The sequence below is a fragment of the Leuciscus leuciscus genome (genome assembly GCF_965113295.1).
Source record: "Leuciscus leuciscus genome assembly, chromosome: 23".
In the NCBI taxonomy this organism is placed as follows: domain Eukaryota; kingdom Metazoa; phylum Chordata; class Actinopteri; order Cypriniformes; family Leuciscidae; genus Leuciscus; species Leuciscus leuciscus.
In genome coordinates this window covers 7,268,200-7,286,978 of record NC_138747.1, presented here as the reverse complement: position 1 = coordinate 7,286,978, position 18,779 = coordinate 7,268,200, and the positions used below count along the sequence as shown (strand labels likewise).

Sequence of the window (18,779 nt, the reverse complement as noted above, 5' to 3'; positions counted from 1 at the left end):
TAATAATAAGATAATGACTAGAATGAATAATAAACATGGTTCATCGATCAGAGCTGTATACTTTTAATACTGGAGTACATTAAAAATCTACTTTTGTAGTTTTACTCAACTACTTTTACTACAGTACTATTTTATTAGGGTATGTGTACTTTTACTCAAGTACTTGATTTGTGTACTTCGTCCACCACTGCTTACAATTAATTAATAACGCACCTCGATTTCCATAAGCTCAAACTCTTAAAAGTTCAATCTAAATGCTTACTGACCACATACAATCCAAATTGGCTAATTACTCCATTTATTTCCCTGATCTTATGCAATGTAATCACAATGGATACTATACAGAACAGTCCTATATTATATTCTAATTTAATTTTCTGTGTATTCTCTATTATATCACATTTGGTGAGTTAAATGCAATGAGAAATGCATTGTGGAGGTTAAAGGGTTCAAACCAGATGACCAGAAACTAGTTTGCGTTCCTGCATAATTCATAAAAACTAAAAAGATAGAAAAGGCTAAAACAAAAGGCAATGCTAAGATAAATTTGAGCTGAACAAGAAAGACAATACAGATGACACTCACTGGTGAAGACAATAAGAAGAATGATGGCTATGTCGATGAAGAGAAACTGGAAGTCGCCCAGGTTACTGCGAATCTGAAATGCATTATTAATTGTATAAGCAATCTCAACGAGAACTAATGATCTTTGGTTACTCACAATCTGTCTTCAAGCACAGAAAACCGGCTGCGTCCGAAATAGCATACTCTCTTGAGTAGGTACTTATTTTGAACAAGTAATTACTTCACGACCTCTAAAAAAGTATGTTCTATATAGAGTGACTGTGTGTAGTATGAATATAAAATGGATGTACTACATCCGCCATGTTGTCACTGTCACACGACCTACCAGCAACCATTCATAAATCCTCTCCCGTGGCCTCATGGGATAGTAAAGAGCCCATCATATGCACACTTCAGAATCTCGCCAGAAGTTGTAGGTCATCCGGGTAAATTTGCCTATTCATTTATGATTACTCTGAATTCGGACATACTTCTTTTGTCACATACTGTTTTCCGCCTACTATATAGTAAGGAGGTATGCGATTTCAGATGCAGTCAAAGATGTATATTAACTACAGTTCAGTCAATTGTTGTGGTTGAAATCATGACAGGGGAACTTACAGAGTAGAGAAGGGCAACACTGAGGCACTGAATAATACTGTACAGAGCCATGAACTTAAACACACAGAAGGAGGTGATGAGAGCCGCCCGTCCCTCCCTGTGGAGAAACAACAAGTGAGACTCAGCAAACAAGACAATTTTGTACAAAGGACATTTGTCATTGGGTTAAATGGTCTACAATGTTGAAGGCCAAAACAGGCACCCTCATCAACTCATTGTGGTTCATTTAAGGTTCAGTAAGTGATTTCTGAGAAACGCTGTTGGAAATTGAAATCAACAACCAAACAAACAGTTTTGTGAATATTTGATAGATTTCTGTTTTGTGTGTGCTGAAAAATAAGTTTGTTCATAGTATTGGTTGTGTAAATAGGAGAAAAACAAAGTGGATTGGACCAATGCACTGACCACAAAACACTTGTTAAGCCAATCAGAAGTAGGGGGCGTATCCGCTCATGATAGGAAGGAGAGAGAGAGTGAGCAAGAGGGGCATTTGCAGAAAGACTGTAGAAAGAGAGATGGCTGGGATATTACCAAAGAGGAAATATTATTGGAAAAAGAAGGGTTATGATCAGGCAAGAGCTAGGACCCGCGTTAATATTAGAAAAGCTTTCCAGCGCTGGAGAGACATCAGAGAGCCTTTTAGGTTGCTTTGCTTCTGCTCGATATGTGAGTAGCATTGTTTTTTTGCTGTTTCAAATAACCAAGATATGCTGTATCTGTATCGCTGTATATTTGCACGAGCTGTCTGATGCGCCAGCTAGCCGTTGCCTGTGGAGCACAGCGTGTTTATTATTTTGGGGGCGGAGCAATGAAGGGAAAGGGTGTTTCATTCGGATAGGGGTGTGTTTGTTTGGATGTCGATTTCAAATATCAACAGTGTTTCTCAGATATCACTTACTGCTCCTTCAAGGCAAAAACTTTAATACAAAATTATTAAAGGAACACTCCACCGTTTTTTGAAATAGGGCTTATTCACCTTCTTTCCTAAATTTAGATAGGTGGGCAAATGCATTTTTGTCTCAGTGCATGCATTGTTTTAGTTTGACAGGGTTGGCGCTAGCTTAGCTTAGCATAATGAATGGAATCCTTTGTTGCCAGCTAGCATGTCCTGAGTAAAAGTGATATAAAAAATAAAAAAACCCCACCTAATTACTTCTTGTAGCCTGCGTATTCACAACACGTAAAAATAGCGATGCAGATTAACACTAGGCGATTTCCTATGCAGATTTTGACTTGGGACTATATTAGGGGGAAGCACAGGCAAAGCACTGCTACTTGTGCGCAGAGATATCACGCCCAAGTAGCAGTGCTTCGCCTGTGCTTCCCCCTAATATAGTCCTTAATATATAAGTCAATATCTGCCTAGGAAATCGCCTAGTGTTAATCTGCATCGCTATTTGTGCTTGTTGTGAATACGCAGGCCACAAGAAGTAATTAGGTAGGGTTTTTTTTTTTTATATCACTTTTATTCAGGACATGCTAGCTGGCAACAAAGGATTCCATTCATTATGCTAAGCTAAGCTCACGCCGACCCTGTCAAACTAAAACAATGCATGCACTGAGACAAAAATGCATTTGCCCACCTATCTAAATGTGGGAAAGAAGGTGAATAAGCCCTATTTGAAAAAACGGTGGAGTGTTCCTTTAAAAAGTTAATCAAACCCAAAAGAGTTATTTTATATCTACTCTCTTTCTGGCTCTTCTGTGTTTTCCTATGCCTGTTCTCCATCCTCCTTATGAATTTAGTGAAAATAAATAAATAAATAAATAATAAATTGCAATATTGATTAAAAATGACAAAAAAAAGCTCTAGGTTTGCTGTGCTTGTTTGTAGGTCAGCACAATTTAGCCAAAAAAATGTGTCATACAATAATAATAATGATATATTATAAGTAATATTACCATTGTAATAATAAAGAATCCAGGAAAAATGTAATTATAATCATTTCATTTTACAACACAACTGTAAAATTACAATACAAATATGTATTGCTATTTTAATTCCATGAAGCCCTTTATTTGCCCTTTTGTTAATTGCCCTTATTGTTTATTCATTGTGCTACCCTAATCAAAGGTACTGTTGATGTATAATGCGAAACGTCATGCATTTTTGGGTTTCTGAGGTCAGAAGCCAAATTTCTGCAGTAAAAATATATGCAGTTTTTGGACTGAAGATGTTTTGAGTATTGAAACTTACAGCGTGTTGTAGAACAATGAACTGTTTCAAAAGATACTGAAAGTTTTGATTTCTCATAATAGGGCTGCATTAAAACAGAGCCGTGCTGTGGTGCAGTAAGGAGACCTGATCAGATTGGGCACGCAGGTGATGCTGGGAGTTGTGGAGGTGAAGGGAGACGCCACTGAAGCCTCCAGCTCTGACAGGGAGATCCCAGCATGAGCTCTCTTCAGTGCCTGAGCAACAAACAGACAGACGTCAGCAGCTACAAATCACACTTTCAGAACATATGACAGGTGTAAAAGACACACCATTGAAAAGGTTTTACAACAGATTTTTTAAAGTCTCTCACCCCACAGTCGTTCGCTCCATCTCCACACATTCCTACAAAATAACTGCAGCAGAGAGCAGAAAAAAGAAAAAGTTTAGCAAGATTTTACTTGGCTAACGAAAACTCATTGTCACAATGTTAAAGTGTTGTGAGTGGTTTCTAGGCTGCTAGATGGTTGCCTACTGGACCAAGTCAAAATACCAGCCTAATCTTGATGATATAGTCTCTAGTTATGGCTCAGGCCCTTAATTCAAGTCTATGTGTATATAATTTCCCATTTTATCCTCTGCCAGGCAAAACTGTAACTTTAATTATTCTAGCCAATTAAAGCTTAAAAAGAAACAAACATACAACTGCCTTTCAAAAGTTTGTGGTTAGTAAGTTTGGTCACACTTTATATTATGGTCCAATTCTCACTATTAACTACAATAAACTCCTAATTACTGCTTATTAATAGTTAGTAAGGTAGTTAAGTTTCTGTATTGGGTAGGATTAAGGGATCTAGAGTAAGGCATTAATATGTGCTTTGTAAGTACTAATAAATATCCTAGTAATATGCATGCTAATAAGCAACTAGTTAATAGTGATAATTGGACACTAAACTAAAGTGTTACCGCCAAGTTTTTAAAAATGTTTTTAAAAGAAGTTATGCTTCTTATGCTCAAAGTTTATTTGATCAAAAATACAGTAAAATAGTTATAATGTGAAATATTAATACAATTTAAAAATATATTTTAAAATGTAATTTATTCCTGTGACAGCAAAGCTGAATTTTCAGCATCATTACTCCAGTCCTCAGTGTCACATAATCCTTCAGAAATAATTCTAATATTCTGATTTCTTATTATCAATGCTTCATATATATATATATATATTTTTTTTTTATCTTACTAACCACAAACTTTTAAACAGTAGTGTATATTCATTATAGATATTTTCATTGGGGTTTGTGCAAATTAGATATGAATAGATAATGAGCCATCATGGTGTGCGTGTGTTTGTTTAATACTCACTCTACACTTTCCAATGTTTCAACAAGCTGAGTCTTCTGGTCAGGCGCCATCCTTGCAAATACTGTTCCATGAAGCACCAGCTACAACAACACCATAGATATCATATATAATATTACGACACACATGTGTAAATATGGTATAAAAAGCAAATATGCTTTCAGCCAACCTTCTGTAGCAGGTCCTGGAAATGCTCAATAATAACGGCAAAAGATTTTCCGCTCATGGCAAAGTGATACTGTTCCTGTGGTCTCGTCTCAGAATTCCCATCTTCCATAATAATTTCCATCTCCTGCCATCAGAGAACACAAGTACAGAGAGATGCTGAAGCTAAAGCTTTATCGATAACATTGTTGTTTTTAAAGTCACCATTAAAGGAGAACTCCGGTGCATTTTTAAGTTAATCTTGATCGTTAGACCTTTGTGAGTACTGTCTATAGAAAAAAAAACCGAACCGGATCGGTGCTTGCAACGCAGAGCTGTTACAGTTAATGCCCAGAGCTCCCATTCAGCTAAAACGGCAGTTATGGGGGCATTAACCTAAATAGTGTCTTTGTGCCTCTTAACAGACACAAAATGCAATTAAAATGTCTGTCCAACATGAACAGGGCCCTTACATGACAACAAGATGCGTTTAGCAACTTAGCCATTGTTTAAACTCACCTAAATAGTGTTTTAGACGGCTAGCTGTGGTCTCGCGCTGAAGTCCCGTGGGAACTCAGTTGTAGCCGGAACACGACGCTCCTCCCACCTGCACTATGTGCGCGATTTTTTTCCCCAAACCACTTCAGCGGAAATCCCACCCTGCAGCTGATTTCATTGGTTTAGGTTACAGTGACGATTGACATGACCAATGAAAACCTTAGAATCAGCTGCAGGGCGGGATTTCCCCTGAAGTGGTTTAAAAAAAAAAAAAAAAAAAAAATATATATATATATATATATATTTCACACGCACTTTTTCCGGCTACAACTGAGTTCCCACGGGACTTCAGCGCGAGACCACAGCTAGCCGTCTAAAACACTATTTAGGTGAGTTTAAACAATGGCTAAGTTGCTAAACGCATCTTGTTGTCATGTAAGGGCCCTGTTCATGTTGGACAGACATTTTAATTGCATTTTGTGTCTGTAAAGAGGCACAAAGACACTATTTAGGTTAATGCCCCCATAACTGCCGTTTTAGCTGAATGGGAGCTCTGGGCATTAACTGTAACAGCTCCGCGTTGCAAGCACCGATCCGGTTCGTTTTTTTTTTCTATAGACAGTACTCACAAAGGTAAAACGATCAAGATTAACTTAAAAATTCACCGGAGTTCTCCTTTAAATCAGAATGGACCACTCTTGTACTGCAGCATTTTCCACAAATGATTAACCCGTGCACAATCATTTATTTTAAACTCGTGTGCCCTCAAAATCTTTCATCAAAATAACTTCCCCTCCCTCTTGCAGCATCTCTTCTCTTCTCTGATGACGCGTTTACTGGCACAAGGGCGGGGCAACCTGTCACTCACATGACATCACAGCAATAGCAAACCACAACCACCCAATCAATTACCAATGGACAAAATAAATTCTCACAAATACATCACAATATTGAAGAAAAGACTTCTGTTTCATGCAGACTTCATTTACCAAAGGGGTTTTTTATGTATATTGTATGGCCTTGAGTACTTTCATTGTAAGTGTCCTACTGTAAAAGTGATTTTACTAAAGGACAAGCTGAAAAAAAAGCTTCACATGTAACATTCCTGTGACAGCAGTGACAGGTTCTGGCCAGTAGACGGCACACTGACCTCTAGTTTGGTGGGCTTGTTCGAGGGTTTGCCGGGTTTGTCGGCGTAGTGCCAGTTGATCTTGGCAGCCTGGCCGTCTTTAGGGGGAAGAGCGTCGGCAATAATGACTCTGTCTTGCGGCTGAATCATGCCGCAGTCTCGTGCCACAGAGATGGCCGTCAGCATGTTGTCACCTGTACAAAAGAGGAAGATGAAGATGAAGAAAATAAGAAAGAAAAACCTTACTAAAAGTAATACACTAAAGGTGTCATTTTTAAACCCCATTCTTTTGGACCTTGGTACACATCCATTATACTGGTATAATGGTACTTTTTTGTAAGTGAACAGTAATGATGGCTGATATCTGGCAATGACCCAGTGTTCCTCATGATTGTAAGCGTGGGTCATGTACAAACTCAATCTGCTTAAGTTCACAATGCTGCATTCAGCCTCGTCTGAACTTTGGACCGCTTGGCTGGTAATCTGGAGAGCTGAGAACCTTATTAGACCAGATTCCAGGAATACCTAATGAATTAAGCTTCAAAGCTCCCAGACTCCTGTCTGTCTGCCCATGGCTGATCATTCTAAACGCCCTACCATCCTCAAACACTTCAAACTAAACACAAATAAGGTAAGCAGAAAGTAACTGAACCAGAATATCCGGTCAGAAAGGCCACAAGCACAATTGGGACAAAACATTTATTATATCTAGCTTCATGGGTAGAACATGTACATTACCGTTCAAAAGTTTTGCGCCAGAAATACTTTTATTCAGAAAAAAATTATTAAATTGATCAAAAGTGACAAAGACATTTATAATGTTACAAAAGATTTCTATTTCAAATAAATGCTGTTCTTTTGAATTCTTTAAAGAATCCTGGGAAAAAAAATTATGACCGTTTCCACAAAAATATTAAGCAGCACAAGTGTTTTCAACATTGATAATTATAAGAAATGTTTCTCGAGCATCAAATCAAGAAACGTGTGTCACTGAATACTGGAGTAATGATCCTGAAGATTCAGCTTTGCCATCACAGGAAAAATGTAATAATATTTCACAATATCACTGCTTTCACTGTATTTTTGATCAAATAAATTCAGCCTTGGCGAGCATTAGAGACTTTTCAAAAATCTCACTGAGTCCAAACTTTTGAACGGTATTCTATAAAATGTATGTGAATAACCATGTTTAAAATTACCTTTTGAAAATACTATTCAGGAACTGTATTAAACTCCCAGTTTTTCCTGAAATTACACAGTTGCAAGCCAGGAAAAAGTCTTGTTTACCTGTGACCATAACGGTGCGTATGTTGGCACGTCGTAGATCTTCCAGAACCCCCGGAGTTTCTGTTTTCAGCTTGTTCTGCATGATAATCAAACCCAGAAAATCCATATTTTTCTCAATTTGATCCCTGTAGAAGAGAAACCAAACACACCTTGGCATTAAACACATAGTGGCACAACATGATAAAAGTCACAGCATAACAATGCAAATAATTTTATAAAAGACATTAGTAAAGAGTTTAATGAAGTTTAAACTTTACCTGTTAATGTTCTGCACTTTGTGAAATGTAAGTTTGGATTCTAGTCGTCTGTGTGCCAGCGCAATGACCCGAAAACCCTGTTTGGTGTAGTCCTCCAGAACCTCTGCAAAATCCTCTGGTACTGTGATGCGTTGTGAGAAAAAAATTAAAAAATTCAATGTTGATTTGAAATTCAGGAAAAGATGATAATAATGGGCGGAACTTCCACTCACCTGATTCTTTCTTACACAGGCTTGCCACAACCTCCGGTGCTCCTTTCAGATACGCATCCATACGTCTCTCTCCAATCTGACGAACGACCACACTCATTCTTTGCAGGGCAGAGGAGAAGGAGAACTGCCGCACAATACCGATCATATAGGACGCCTGCACGAGACACGACAGAAAGCATGTACACACCCATATACGTTCATAATGAAATTCATAAATTCATCAAATAATAGCCTTTGTACATACCGAGAGCTCATAGAGTTCTGACAGTTCCTGAAAGGAAACCACAAGAGATCAGAACAATGTTTTAAATACACTGATATTTTTAAACACATAATTTAGACTGTAATAAACAGAGAAATGCTCACCAAACATGTGTAAGACATTTATTATATCTAGCTTCATGGGCAGAATATGTACATTACCATTAAAAAACTTGGGGTCAGAAAGATTTTTTTTAATTTTGTAAAAAAAAATATTCAGCAAGGATGCAATAAATTGATGAAACGTGTCAAAGCCCTATGAATTTTTTTTTCTTTTTTTTTTTTCCTAAATTCCATTTTTAACGTTTACATTTTTCTGGATTCCATTTTAATGGTTTAATTCAATTTAAATAATCAAAAAGAATGTCTAATTAATTTAATTCTTAAAAACAGCAATTTATTAAACTTTGTTTTTGTTCATTTCTATTAAATGTTTTTTTTTTTTCTCCAAAAATATTCTGTGTTAAAATTCTTTAAATTTTTCTGCCAATCAAGAGCTTTATTTTTTTAAATTTAAAACATGGAAGAATAATCATGATAGGTTCTATTCTACAAGATTAATTGTAATAATACAAACACTAATAATAATAAATTATTATTAACTATATTTTACAACAGTATATTTCTGTCACATTTTCTTGACATTAAACCAAACCTTTATTTTGACAGGTTGCCGTGAAGACCTTTGAGTTTCTTGTGACACTGAAGACTTGAGTAATGACAGCCAAAAATTCAGCTTTGCCATCACAGGGATAAATGAGATTTTTTAAATGCTCACCATGTCCTGTTCAGGTGATATAACTGGTGGAGGCAGAAGCTGATTTGGCGGTTTTACATAAGTGAGTTCAATGCGGTCGTGTTGAGCCGTCTCCTCCTCGGTGGCTTCCACCAAGATCTAAAGACCATAGATAGACAAAAAAATTTAAAAACAAGTACAACTTGTTTCAAAACTTGAATGACGATATAACAATCTGTTCTCCTGACCCAGCCTGTGGCCTCGAACATCTTGAGGTCGAGTGGATCTCCAGAGAGCTGGCCCTCAATCTTAGTGAGGGAGTGACAGGTGGCCATGCAGGAGACAAACTTGGTTGTTACTAAACTCTTATCATCTGCTTTTTCTTCTGAATGGTGGAATCTAGGGAAGAGAGATTCTTTGGTCAAAAAAAGACAATTAAAGGTTCCTCCGTGTTAATTTAAAAAACAAATGAGAATGTTCTGGTTTATCTAGTTTATCTTACCTGCCATCTTCTGTTCGTTGAATTCCCCACATGTCCAGACCATCTTCTGTGAGGGTGCCTGTCTGAAATTATACAGAATAATACAATATTTAAAATGTCTAAAAATAATTTCTTATTATTATTATTATTATTATTAGCATTATTGAATTGACATTATTAATGTTTATTTTATTGATATCAATAGCACTAATACATAAATAATAGTTTAAATGGTAACACTTAAAAATGTTTAACATTAGTTAATGCACTGCGAACAAACATCAACAACGAACAGCTGTTTTTATTAATTAATGTTAACAAAGATTAATAAATAACAAATGCGTTGCTCATTGTTAGTTAGTCATTTATTAAATGTTAACAAATGAGACCTTATTGCAAATTGCAATTACCAGTAGTAGTAGTAGTAGTAGTAGTAATAATAATAATAATAATAATAATATAAAAAGTAAGGGTTTATTAAACCATTTTTTTGTTATTATTAGTAAACTTTAATGAAATTATTAAATAAATATTAAATTATTAGATAACTATTAAGTATAAGAATAATAATTTATAAAAGTTTTAAAAAAATTATTAAACTGAGTATTTTTACTCATTATATCCACAACTTGTAATAATTACTTTAATGAGCTCATTGTTTCTTCCTTAAATAAATACATGATATTAGCTAACTGCATGATTTGTATTATCTTAGAACTGTACATTTTTTAAATATGGACATAACTTTGACAGTCACCTCTGATAACAGATCACTCTGTAATAAAGAAACTTGCAGTTTCTGTAAAGCTGCTTTGAAACGGTATGTATTGTAAAAACAAACTGTGAATTAAGTAACAGTTTATTATTAGGCACTGAGGTCGGTGCCAAAATGTCACCCCAATTTAGTTTTACAAAAATAACCAGATTAAATGGTAATGAGTGTGTTAAAGAAGAGTTGTTTTTAAAATCATCCAGAATATCTGACTTTTATTTAATTTTCGACTATTTCAGGTTTCACCAAACACAAAAAGGTTTCCCACATTTACCTTGTCAAAGCACACCAGGTTCAGCTGCCCACAGATGTTAATTCTTTGAGGGCTGATGGAGAATATCCCCACTTTCTTGAGACGCCGCTGAGCATAGACGATGCCCGCTGTCATGGCTGCCGGCAGCGCAGGCGGCACCGTGATGGTAATAATGTCCAGAGACTTGACTATGATCTCCTTTACTGGTTCCTGCAGAGTACACATCAAAATCAAATTTTTCTAGCATTTACATAATTAAAAATTCTGCTCAAAGCTGCATCCCATTTACACAAATTCTGTTATACATCCTACAACTAAGAGGGACTGACATCACAACAATGTGATGCTGCTCTTTTTAAGACCGTAAAGATGGATAAAAACCTGATTTATGATTTTCATGACTAAAGAATAGACAAAGACGATGCTGGCAACCGCCACCAGGCACAGCAGGAACAGGTAGGCGTCCCGGTACAGCTTAAAGTCTGTGGGTTTGGGGTACAGGATAGACCGGATGAGCTGCCCTTTAGCAGTGCTGAAACCTAGAAGAGAAAAAGAAAACATCAAGAAACTGCATTTTAAGCATCAGATAGGCAGCACAATTATGCTGTCTACTAAGGTACCAAATGCAAGGCAGCATCAGATATATCCCACGATACATTGCAGTAATTCTGGCTTCTAACCTGTCCGCACTACCACAGCTTTAACCATTTCTCCCGTGTAGTAGCGGGTCTGTATGACGTTCGTGCCGCAGAAGAGCGTATGTCTCTTGTGTTCCTCCGTGCCGTAGATCATGTCACCATCCCCACCCTTCTTGTCCAGCTGAGGGTTCGGAAGATCCGTCTTGGTGACCGGAACACTCTCACCTGAGAGAGGAGAACATGGAAATAAACACAATTCGGTTACACTTTATTTTAAGGCATCATTGTTTCAGTGTTATTATATATTTAAGCACTGAGTAATATTAATTAACAACATGTACTTACTATAGGGTTAGGATTAGGTTTGGTTTAGGGTTAGTTGCATGTAATTATGCATAATTTACTGTTATTACTATGGTAAGTACATGTAACAATGACACTGTAAAATAGTTTTACCCATACTTTATTTTTCTCACATAATAAACATTATAATCAATTAAGAAATAACTGTTACAAATGATAATATTAGCAATTAATAATAAACAGAAGATAAAATGAAATCTGTAATACTATTTAGAGTTAATTAGCATGATGCTCATGATTTTTATTATCACAAAATTCAAAGAAATTTCAGAAAAGACAACTAAAGTAAATAAACTTTTACTGGAAATTATTAACAGTAAAATCCTAATCACAATAACATTATTATTATTTTAATTCAAACATTTATTCAAATTTTAATAAAACTTCAATAAGGTTAGATTTGTTAACATTAGATACCCATTTTAGTTAACATGAACTAACAATTAAAAATACTTCTAGAGCATTAATTCATCTTAGTTAATGTAATTTCAACAATTAAGAACACATTTTAAAAACAAAAGATGTATCTGTTAATATTATTTAATGGATCTTAGCTATCATGAACTAACAATGAACAGTTGTAAATGTATTAACTTACAATAACAGAATAATAAATACAACAACAAATGTATTGCTCATTGTTAATTAATGCATTAACTAAAGTTATCTAATGGAAACTTATTGTAAAGTGTTACCATATAATTTATATACAGATGTTTAAAAGCGTCTCCAATGTAAACTTCAGTAGCAAATTTGGTTTATAGTTAGTTTATATACATAAAATTTAAGCTATATTGCCCCTCTCTAGTGGGCTCGGTTGTTATGACATCACAGTTGGATGCAGCCAATCACCTGTGAGCATGCTCTCATTAACAATGCAGGTTCCACAGATGAGCACGGCATCACAGGGCATGATGATCCCGTTGCTGGGGATGACGATGACATCACCAGGGACCAAGTCTGTGGACAGGGCTTCCTCCGTTTCTGTACAGCAAAAACAGGAGCCAAAGAGAGGGAGGGAGGGTGGGGAAGAGCGAGCAGTGAAATAAAACCAGTCTGTCTCAGCAGATCACTTATTACCCATGCTTCCTTGCACAGTGCTGAGTCATCGTGACTTTGGCCACTACATCAGACTCCCTGCAGCAGGTAACCCAGGCCTGCAGCAGTGTACATCATTACAAATATACTGAAAAAGCATTTTCTTCACTCTGAGCCGTACCGTTTTCGCCCCTGTAGACCGTAACTCGAACAGTACTGTGTGTTGCCACCATGTCGTGTAGCATTACATATTGCTGTAAAACAAAAGAAAATGTTCCTGTGAAGAACCAATAAACATTTGCGTGTGCAGGCAGCAGTAAATCTAATAGGCACACATTAACTGTTAGCATATCTCAGTTACGCAATCAGAAAATTAGCATCAACTCTAACCTTGGATACGCCCTATAACTAACAGCTAAGCTTGATATCTCTAAAATCCAACTTCATACTCATATATTAAGAGTAATCAAATTGTTACATTCATTTTACATTACAATAAATGTCTATAGTTTTAATATGCATGATTCGTCAGTGCTTGTTATTCTACAAAAACAGATCTTAAAATGTAAAAGCTTTGTAAAATGAATTGGGGAATTTTTGTCTTTAATGAAAATGAAAAATGAAATTTAAATTAGTATTAGTTTATTTACTTATTTTTAGGGTTATGGTTGTGGGGAGAGTTTTTTTTTTTATAGTATTTAAATATTTAATAATAATATTACATTTAAAATAGTATAGAGTATAACATTTATAGTATGTATAGAGTACAATAATTATGTTGCATATTATACAAAATAACTAACTATAATGGTCAATATTAAAATTCTAGACTAATACAGGCCAAAACATCTTTTTTTTTTATTCAGGCATTTTTGTCTTTAATAAAATAACATTATAATACAATTTAATATACATATATATATAATACAAAACAGAATGTAAGTATTTTATATAAAAATATGATATAAATATTTTATTAATTTATAAATATATACAAAATAATTATTTTGTATAGCATAGATTTCTAATGATCCATAAGATTTTTTTAGTTAATAGCCAAAACTTGAAAATAATTATTGACTTATTATTTGTCAGTCTCACAATGATCCCAAAATTTTAAATCAAGTTCTGCCCTATGTCACTCACTCCCTATTCCGTTCCACTCAAAATACATCATTACGGAAATAAAATATTTATATTTAAATGCTGTTGCAAACCGTTTTACAAGCCTGCTTACCTTTTTAATAGTGTAGAGAGAGGTAGCTATTGATATGACAGACATGAGGACTATGGCCATTGCGTAGTAATAATATTCATCGGTACACCACAGGATAACACTGAAGAGCTGGAAGATGTAGAAAGGATTGAGGACCTGAAAAAGAGATGGAGAAGTTTCAGTTCACTTATTTCCCGAGAAGACATATTCTCAACAGCAGAGTCAGCAATGCTGTGTCATGCCGTTCTCCGGCCTGGGTCAGTTTCATATGTCACTCGTACCTCCTTAATTAGCAGCTTGAAAAGAGAAGGCACTTTCACGTCTATTTCATTTAGTCCGAAAAAAAATCTCCTAAAATAGAGAAGAAAAGGACTAAGTGAGATTTGTACAGTCAATGCAATCCAGTTCAGGGCTCAATAATTAGGATGGCCTCACCACAAAACATTTCATTATTAGTGACATATTTTTATGCGTGGAACTATATTTTAAAATATTTTAGAAATATTGGTAACACTTTACAATAATCTCAGAATTGACTAATACTTTTTCAGATCAAAAGTACCTATTAATATTAGTTAATGCACTGCGAACTAACACAAAGTTAAACATTTGTATTAACAAACATTAACAAAGGTTAATAAATGCTGTAATAAAATATGTTAAAGGGATAGTTCACTTTGAAATTCATTTTTGGTATGTTTTAGCTTACCTCAAGGGCATCCAAGATGTAGGTGTCTTTTTTTCCGCGGTAGTTTCAATTTTGATATTTTTAGGTCAAACCGTTCTTGTCTGTCAGTCAGATAATGCAGGTCGATGGTCACGGTCTCAAAACACAAGCACAGAGTCCAAATTAAAACAATTCCCCGTCGTCCAAATTAAACAATTCCCCATCGTAAGTACACATTGATGGCCTAAGACACGAAACGAGCGGTTTGTGTGAGAAAACGAACAGTATTTATATAGTTTTTAGCTCTTATACGCAGCCACGTCCAAGTGATCTGAGGGCGCTCGCGCATCCTGGTGTGTGACGTGTACGCAGACTGGTGCATAGATATATATACACTAGATGTCGCTTTGTCTACGGCAGTTCATTGGAACGAATGTCTTTAAGGTGACATCTAGTGTATATATCTATGCACCAGTCTGCGTACACGTCAGATCAGATCACTCGGACATGTCTGCGTATAAGAGGTAAAAACGATATAAATACTGTTCGTTTTCTCACACAAACCGCTCGTTTCGTGTCTCAGGCCATCAATGTGTACTTACGATGGGGAATTGTTTAATTTGGACGACGGGGAATTGTTTTAATTTGGACTCTGTGCTTGTGTTTTGAGACCGTGACCATCTGCATTATATGACTGACAGACAAGAACGGTTTGACCTAAAAATATCAAAATTGAAACTACCGCGGAAAAAAAGACACCTACATCTTGGATGCCCTTGAGGTAAGCTAAAACATACCAAAAATGAATTTCAAAGTGAACTATCCCTTTAACACTTTATTTTACAGTGTCCTTGTTAAATGTTACATGTACTTACTATAGTAATAACAGTACATTATGCATAATTACAAGCAACTAACCTGAAACCAAACCCAACTCCTAACCCTAAAGTACATATTTTGAATTAATATTACTCAGTACTTAATTGCATTATTACACTGTAACAAGGACACCTTAAAATAAAGTGTAATCAATATACTGATCATTATTAGTTCATGTATTATTAGTTGCATTAACTAATGTTAACAAATGAGACCTTATTGTAAAGTTTTACCAAAATATTATACAAAATAGTGGATTTTTAAACACTGTTGCTAGAAAATAATGGCATATTGTGATTTGTTTATAATGTTTCCATCCAACTAAAATGATGCTTCCAAGTCCATCCCAATTTCTTTGGTAATTTCGACAAAACCTCATCTATGTTGGCCAACTTAACATTGGTGACCTTGACAGGACAACCTTTTTGCTGAGCCTTTACCTCCAAAAATGTCAAATTCAGCCAAAGGTTTCACCTGTACTCCTGCTGGTTTTTGTTGAGCCCGACGCTGTGCTTTGAGTGAACGGATGAGCAGGTCATGCTCAGATCCTCCAGGCCTCTGCAGAACAGAGGAGGCAATAGTTTTAACAAAAGTATCAAGGATTCACAGCGTAACATTTTCACTAATCTTAAAGGGATAGTTCCCACAAAATTCTCATTCTCATGTCATTCCGTCTTTCGTTCATCCTCGGAACACAAATAAAGATATTTTTTATGAAATCTAAGAGATTTCTCTCCCTCCATTTTCAGTCTATTCACCAAAAAGTTCATAAAGAGATTGTAAAAGTAATCCATATGAATTGAGCAGTTTAATCCAAGTCTTCTGAAGAGACTTGATTGTTTTGTTATGATGAACAGATTTAATTTAGGCTTTTATTCACATATGAACATTGATCAGCGCCAGCGGAAATAAACAGAAGCTCAACCGCACTTGCATGCAGGAACAAACCTCATTGGTTCTTATGGAAGCTTAAACATGCGGTGTAACACGAGAATGAACCTCATTGGTTCTCGCAAGTCAAGCGAATGTGCTTGAGCTTCTGTGACCAAATTTGAATTCTGTAAACATTGTTTGCTGATCAATGTTGGAAAAGCGGCTTTAGATTAACACTCGATCCTTATGGATTTCTATTACGATCTCTTTATAAACGTATTGAAGCATCTGAATAGACATTCAATAGAAGGAGAGAAATCTCCCAGATTTAATTAAAAATATAAATTTGTGTTTCAGATGATGAATGAAAGTCTTATGGGTTTGGAACAATTTGGGTGAGTAAATGATGACAGAATTTTCATTTTTGGCTGAGCTACCCATTAAAGATTCAGGAGCTATAATCAGACATGCTTCCTTACTTCAATACTTCAAAGTTGTGTATGGTGTCGCTCCAAAAGTACTTAGTGCTGTGGAGGGTAAAATAACGTATCTGTAATACAAAAAGAAAAGACACTTATTCAGTCACCAATGAAGCTTAACTATATCGTTTAGTTTGCAAAAACTAGAATTTGTGGAATTGGCATTGAAGGATAAGACAGATTTTGTTTGTGCATGTAATACCTGCACATGCTGGTCCCCTTGATTCCTGGTGATTTTCTCAGGGGCGGAGTCAGAGGGGTTGTGGGCGTGGTCATTGGCCTGAGGGGAGGCGGTCTGAGAGGCCAGGTTGTCGTAAGGGTTCTTCCCAGGGGCCAAAATTATCCGAACCCTCGCTCGAAACCAGCGCTTAAACTCGTCCTATGGACAAACAAACAGATTATACCCAAACACACAGCATTTTCTATTACAAATAGGCAACAACTAAAACAAACTGTAATCTTAATGAACATTAAAAAAAAAACATTTACAGGCAACTTCTCAAAGCCTAAGAATAAAAAAAGGAATGTGGCATTACATTAAAGAAATCCAAGGTCATTTTAGTAAAAAATGTGTGAATGATGTTTCACTTTAATAAGTGATGTACTTGATTGCCGATGTTTTTTTTTCTTTTTCGACGCACCAGAAATTATGAATATTTAGCTCACTCAGAGTTAAGTATTATCTACCACTGAAGAACATGACGTCTGAAGCATTCCGTAATTCAGAATTATGTTAAAGACTATCAAGTTGAAGTATTTGAAATATTTATTCTTTAGGTTACTCCTCTACCTAAAGGCACATGCACAGATAAAGTGATAACACTTTACAAAAAGGTCTTATTTGTTAACATTAAAGCTACACTGTGTAGGATGTTCTCCCATCTAGCGGTGAAATTGTATATGACTATCAACTGAATATTACTTTCTAGCCCCTCCCCTACCGAGGGCGTTTTAGGGTCGCGAGTAATCTCCCCCTCGCATTCATCACGGTGCCACTGAGTAAAGACGCGAAAGGCGAAGCTTGAATTTCCAGGTATGTCCCTCTTTGGCTAATGCATTTTCAAGATGGAGGCGCAACATGGCTTCCGCCATTCGAGCGACACGCTCGTATGTGTTCTAAATGGCAGATTCTACGCTTACAAGAATACTTGATTAGTTGGTAGAAGTAATTACACATTAATGAGCACATATACTTTTGAAAGAACAAAGTGTTTTTTGCTAAGAATCAACTCAAAAAAGTACAAAGTGTAGCTTTAATGCATTAACTAACATGAACTAACAATGAGCAATACATTTGTTACAGTATTTATTCATCTTTGTTAGCATTTGCTAAATAAAAATAAAACTGTTAATTGTTCATGTTAGTTTAAGGTACATTAATGTTAAACAATACAACTTTTGATTTTAATAATGCATTAGTAAATGTTGAAATGAACATCAACTAAGATGAATAGGTCAATAAATGTTTCTAGGTTTAATATTCATCATTATTTATTTATTGTTTATTTCTTTAGGGGCATTCCTGTCTTATTAATAAAATAATATTGTAATATTTAATAACATTTATAGTATGTATTACAATAGATATTTTAGATAAATGCAATTCTCTAAGAATTTCCAGATACAATCCAGATTCAAAACGCATGATAATGTAAGGTTTTGTAAAGTTTTAAGACATACAGTGCTTCGTAAGAGGGCGACTTCTGCGTCTCTGACAGCGGTCCGTGTGCAGGTGGCCTTCACACACCATTCAGGCATCCAATAAAGCAGCAGGAAAAGAAAACCGCCTGTACAGAGACCACCTAAACCCACCAGAACCAGCTTCCATCGGCACAGCCGATACCCGCTCAACTCCTGCACAGAAAGATAATCAATGAGCTACTGTAAATAAGAG

At 35.7% G+C, this 18,779-nt stretch overlaps 1 protein-coding gene across 2 annotated transcripts in view; it reads right to left on the bottom strand.

Moving 5' to 3' along the window:
* The window catches only part of LOC309487683 (polyamine-transporting ATPase 13A3-like), a 200,300-nt gene that overhangs the window by 10,289 nt on the left and 171,232 nt on the right, over positions 1 to 18,779 (bottom strand). For both annotated transcript variants that reach the window (XM_082155450.1, XM_082155451.1), the window contains exons 3-27: positions 18,566 to 18,736; positions 17,088 to 17,264; positions 16,886 to 16,956; positions 16,008 to 16,091; positions 14,269 to 14,338; positions 14,009 to 14,143; positions 12,953 to 13,025; positions 12,586 to 12,717; positions 11,413 to 11,595; positions 11,114 to 11,271; positions 10,754 to 10,942; positions 9,729 to 9,790; positions 9,475 to 9,625; positions 9,269 to 9,385; positions 8,474 to 8,500; positions 8,230 to 8,383; positions 8,018 to 8,138; positions 7,761 to 7,885; positions 6,495 to 6,667; positions 4,872 to 4,994; positions 4,706 to 4,785; positions 3,714 to 3,756; positions 3,488 to 3,597; positions 1,186 to 1,282; positions 586 to 658 (exon numbers count right to left, since the gene is read on the bottom strand). In XM_082155450.1, coding sequence (XP_082011576.1) covers positions 586 to 658; positions 1,186 to 1,282; positions 3,488 to 3,597; positions 3,714 to 3,756; positions 4,706 to 4,785; positions 4,872 to 4,994; positions 6,495 to 6,667; positions 7,761 to 7,885; positions 8,018 to 8,138; positions 8,230 to 8,383; positions 8,474 to 8,500; positions 9,269 to 9,385; positions 9,475 to 9,625; positions 9,729 to 9,790; positions 10,754 to 10,942; positions 11,114 to 11,271; positions 11,413 to 11,595; positions 12,586 to 12,717; positions 12,953 to 13,025; positions 14,009 to 14,143; positions 14,269 to 14,338; positions 16,008 to 16,091; positions 16,886 to 16,956; positions 17,088 to 17,264; positions 18,566 to 18,736 — 2,899 coding nt within the window. The remainder of the gene's footprint in view (positions 1 to 585; positions 659 to 1,185; positions 1,283 to 3,487; positions 3,598 to 3,713; positions 3,757 to 4,705; positions 4,786 to 4,871; positions 4,995 to 6,494; positions 6,668 to 7,760; positions 7,886 to 8,017; positions 8,139 to 8,229; positions 8,384 to 8,473; positions 8,501 to 9,268; positions 9,386 to 9,474; positions 9,626 to 9,728; positions 9,791 to 10,753; positions 10,943 to 11,113; positions 11,272 to 11,412; positions 11,596 to 12,585; positions 12,718 to 12,952; positions 13,026 to 14,008; positions 14,144 to 14,268; positions 14,339 to 16,007; positions 16,092 to 16,885; positions 16,957 to 17,087; positions 17,265 to 18,565; positions 18,737 to 18,779) is intronic.